This window comes from Triticum urartu, chromosome 2 (assembly GCF_003073215.2).
Source record: "Triticum urartu cultivar G1812 chromosome 2, Tu2.1, whole genome shotgun sequence".
Taxonomy (NCBI): domain Eukaryota; kingdom Viridiplantae; phylum Streptophyta; class Magnoliopsida; order Poales; family Poaceae; genus Triticum; species Triticum urartu.
In genome coordinates this window covers 567,442,646-567,447,345 of record NC_053023.1, presented here as the reverse complement: position 1 = coordinate 567,447,345, position 4,700 = coordinate 567,442,646, and the positions used below count along the sequence as shown (strand labels likewise).

The 4,700-nt window shown below is 43.0% G+C and overlaps 1 protein-coding gene across 2 annotated transcripts; it reads right to left on the bottom strand.

The window, feature by feature from the left end:
- Positions 1 to 753: 753 nt before the first annotated feature.
- Positions 754 to 4,445, bottom strand: LOC125538818. 2 transcript variants are annotated; one of them, XM_048702114.1, is made up of 4 exons: positions 4,095 to 4,445; positions 3,095 to 3,338; positions 2,568 to 2,810; positions 754 to 1,543 (listed from the first exon to the last, which is right to left on the bottom strand). In XM_048702114.1, exons 1-4 carry the CDS (start codon positions 4,097 to 4,099, stop codon positions 1,268 to 1,270), a joined length of 768 nt encoding a protein of 255 aa, XP_048558071.1. In that variant the 5' UTR covers positions 4,100 to 4,445; the 3' UTR covers positions 754 to 1,267. The 2 variants fall into 2 exon arrangements, with proteins under 2 accessions (XP_048558071.1, XP_048558073.1); XM_048702116.1 differs by having other exon boundaries at positions 3,095 to 3,360; positions 4,102 to 4,442.
- Between the last annotated feature and the right edge of the window lie 255 nt (positions 4,446 to 4,700).

Here is a 4,700-nt window from a genome sequence, read left to right as displayed (position 1 = left end):
AAAAGAGCTAGTACGCGAATGGGGCGATTTGTTTGACTGGTTTGGAACTCGCAGCCATGTGCTTAGCTCTATCAGCTAATCCGTCTGGTCGTCGTCTTGGCTTTCGGCCGTATCATTGCTCCGGAAATCGCGGTGTTAAGAGCCTTTGTCTGCTACTCCCTCTCTTCCTAATTACTCCCTCTCTTTCGAATTACTCCCTCCTCTGTTCCGAATTATTTATCTTGGATTTGTCTAGATACGGATGTATCTAGACTCATTTTAGTGCTAGATACCTTCGTATCTAGACAAATCTAAGACAAGAAATTCGGAACAGAGGAAGTACTTGTCACAGGTATGGATGTATGTAGATGTATTTTAGTTTTAGATATATCTATTTCTGCGACGAGTAATTTGGAATGGAGGGAGTACATTCGTGGGCAGTTTGAATGACACAAGTGAAGTTTGTTGGTTTCTGCCTCCAGTTTATTAGCTTCAGTACTAGTTGAATGACGTGAACAACCGGGTTGGTCAACTTTTCTCCTAACGAGACCACCGTTCAGACAAATGGCAGTGTGTCGATCGATGCTGTGGCCACTCAGGGTTATCCTCCTTTCCAAAAACAAGAACACCCTTCAGACCCGCCTAAATGGCCCATCAAGAATGTATAATCTTATTTAGTTTATGGAGTACTCCATGGTTCATCTGACTTGTTCATGGCGCCTGCAAAATGAATAGAGCCAAACAACAGTCTAATATAGTGCATACATAAAGACATCAACAAATGGAAAGGTTATCTTGCAAGTCTCTGCAGTTAACTCAAATAGGCTAGACAAAATGAACTACCATGGCCCATGGGAGAGCAAATCACACTGAAAACACCACGATATTCTTTATAGATGGCAGTACACTTCTTTGCCGCATTGACTAACTGACAGTACCTGGACCTTTGCAGGTCTGATCCATCAGATTCAGCATTCAAGCTGCCAGCTGCTGCAGCACCCCATTGACGAGCAGACGATCATAGCAATGATGTTACGTTACATGATGACCTTCAAAGCTGACAAGAATTAACTCCTGCCCCTCCTGTTCTGTAGTCAATACGTACAGACCAGAGACAGCATCACATCATATGAATGAATTTCAGTACACTAGGCGAGAATCGCCATCCGCCAGAATCAACAGCTGATCGTCTAGTTGCGTCGATTTACTTAGCACTAGCATAAACTAGATGGTCAGAAACAGAAGTTTCTGAGGTGGAAATTCGAAGGCAACCGTGGAATGCTAGGGTTTAAGATTCCTGGGCATGTGGACGCAGGTTGCCTCTGAAAAGGTCACCGAGATGATGAACCAGCTTCTGGGGCTGTTGCCACCACATGGCTTCAGAAGCGACCGGGCTTTGATACACATCGTCTTGTGTGCTGAAATTCTTTGTGATGCTATCTGAGAAATCACGCCAGTTAAGCATGGCACGCTTCAGCCGGGACGTTCTCTTGCCAGTGACGAGGTATCTGGTGTAGTCCCTAGCAAGGCGGTACAACTCCTCTCCTCTGATGATGTGGATATACTGCACAACAAAGCAAACGCTGTTTAGAAAGATAATGTGGGGGGTCCTTAACGTTCACAGCCAACAAGAATATAAACACACTCGTGTTCGGTGTGTTGTGGTGGGAAGAAAATTGCGTGGAAGTCTTGTTTTTGGCAGATGCAAGTCTAATTTCCCATATACTCCCTCCGTCCGGTGAAGAGTGTACATCTAGTTTCAAATTTTGTCCACAAAAGAGTGTACTTCTATCTTCCCAATGTACTTTAAAGTAGGAATAAAAAACTTCTCTCTCACCACACGGTAATCAAGACCAATAGCAATCTACACATAGTCTTCTTAATTTCTACATGCACTTAGCTCATTGGGGGTTGGGTAATTAAAAAGGAGAGAGATGGTGGTTTGCACCTTTCCAATGCATTTTTTACTCAACTCCGTAATTTGTCCTAAAACTTCTAGATGTACACTCTTTACCGGACGGAGGGAGTATATTTAGAACAGCACTAGTAATGAAGATGATCACCAGAAAACAGAGCAAATGTTAGTAATGGTACACCAATCAATTACTATTCATAATAGTAACCTTCCCTAGTAAGAAGGGTAAATTTATCTTTTTACTTGTAAGGTAGTCAACAACTCCACATAGATTAATATTTACGAGAAATAGAAAACAGCTGCCACGAAGAAATAATAAAATCTTCTTTGGCAAAAGCGGGAACTGCACGGATGTTTTCTCACTAATGGAGAATGGTAATATCACTATTATGTACTTCAAGTATACACATTATCCCTTCTGAGCTGGCAAGTCCACAAGGAGAAAGGGCTGTTCAAAATAATAAACATATAATAGCCATCACATATTTGTACCATCAACTACGGCTGTGAATAAACATCAAAAGGTTTGCACTGAAAATAAACAAAATGCTAGCTTAACGTAGTATGTTTAGGCATTATAAGAGATTGAAAGGTCCGTACAGAACTATAGTTGTAAAATATAGCATTTCAGATCAAAGGACGATGAGAAGGAAGAAAGAAGCAATGCAATTACCGTGAGTACAAAAGCAACAGTTGCTAACACAACTTGGACCACTTCATACAATGAATCCATGAAAGATTCGTCATCCGGGCCATCAGAACCACCACCGCTGCCTCCATAACGGTTATTATTTCCTCCATTTCCACCAGACCCCTGTCCTGTAATCTTAGCCATTTGCTCCATCAGGAAGCCTTGTATGGACTGTTGCTTTTTTGCTCCATCCATTGCTTTGTTCAAAGATTCCATAGAGAATGGCTGAAAAGAAAGCAACAGTAAATTTAGCAGATGGTTCCACATCAGCAATTGTGCCTAACAACCTTGATGTATTAAATATGCTTGGTGCGTAGCATATCAACTGCCTACCACACCCCATTTTACACAGTATCCCTATCTCCCAAAGAGGAATTCCTGAAACTAAAGCATTCCTACAACATCAATAAGAAAATTCCATTGTGCCAAACCAAGTCAAACTTGACAAATTTGCCAAGTTTCCAATAGAAAACCAATCACAAAGTAAGAAAGCTGTGAATGATACTTACATCAAGGTTTCCCTTCCCGCTTGAGGCATATACAGGACCAAGCCTCTTATGGCAAGCAGCAACAACAAGCCTTGGATATACTTTCTCTTGCAGCTTGCAAGATCTAGAAAAATGTTGCCATACAAAATGTTCAGGAAGTATTTTGCAAGTTCTCCCAAGACCTAATGGTCTGTCCAAAGTGAGCCCGCCAAGAGGCTTGTACGTTGTAGCTTGGCAGTAGCTCATGTTTCTAACTTCTTGAATTCTAGAATTAACTGGAGCCAAATCTGGAGGTTAAAAATAGGAATGATTACATACTGAGTTAGGAAGAAGAATGTCAAATATCTACAACACTGCAACAATAGAACAGTATCAGTTGAACTAATCTAATTCAAAAGAATAAATTTCTCCGTTTTGCATAACATGTAGTCAGTGCTAAAGATGATTCACCAGAAGTCAGAGTCTTGCTATAGAAGGAATAGGCCGGCACAATCCACTAATGCTACGAACAAAACTAAGCATGTATGTTGTCCACAGTTTCCCAAACGATGAACTGAGTCCATGTGAAAGGATTTTGGACAGAAGAAAAAATGATTTCCAGGTAGAGCAAAATTCCCGATGTTCGGAGAGGATTATGATGGAGATCAGGTGAAACCTATGAACCCCACCTGAAATCAACTTTATAGGAATTCCAAACCTGCCACAGAACTACCCCAAAAGCTAAGTAAAGACAACAGACAATCGTTACGAGATCATACTTGAACACCAATGCAGGCTAAAGTACAGCATTCTACCCTTGTATTCCCTATACTCTTTTAACATGAATCCTGGTGATATTAAAATGTACTACTACCCAACAAGCAGAAAATCATGCCACGGGCAAAGCAAAGCCGTACTACGTACAGCTCATAGGTCGACAGCCAGGCGGCAGATCTAGATGGTGTGCCTGGTGCGCACCAGGGCACCCGGAAATTGTGAAGGTCAGTAGGATTAATCAAATCGCCGGAGTGGAGGGTAAAACCTCATACCTCAAAACCCAATGGCCAAAGACTGCGGACGGCGTGGATACAGCAGGAACGCGACGTCCGGCGAGGAAGAACGGTGACGGCGGGTCGTGTGAGGGCGGGGACGGGATCGAGGCGTCAGCTGTAGCCTGTGGTATATGCTACAGAAGAGATTCAGAGCCGCGTCGGGTAGGTCGGGAGGACTCGGGAGGGAGAGGAAAGAAAGGACGGGAAGAGGAGTAGGGCTCCGCTCCGCCGCGCCGCGCCGCAACGAGCTCTCCGGTGGGCGGTGAGCGGGGACTGCGGCCTGGAATGGGGAGAGGAGGATTGGATTGCGTCGTCGTTTTTTTCCGCTACAGAGTGGGACCCTTTTCGTACAACCGTACTGGTACAGACCAAAATGTAGCCCGTTTGGGCTGGTTGGTTAGTTCTAGGCCTGCTTCACGCCAACAGACCAAAATATACCATGGTAATTCTTGAAAGTTTATTTTAAACTTAAAAAAATGGCAGATTTTTGTTATGTTTGTTTTAAACTCGGAAGATTTTTTTTTTGAGAAATCTCACCAACCTTTATTGTTTCATCAAAGTGATGTCCACAGGTACAACGTCATGAGGATTGCCCA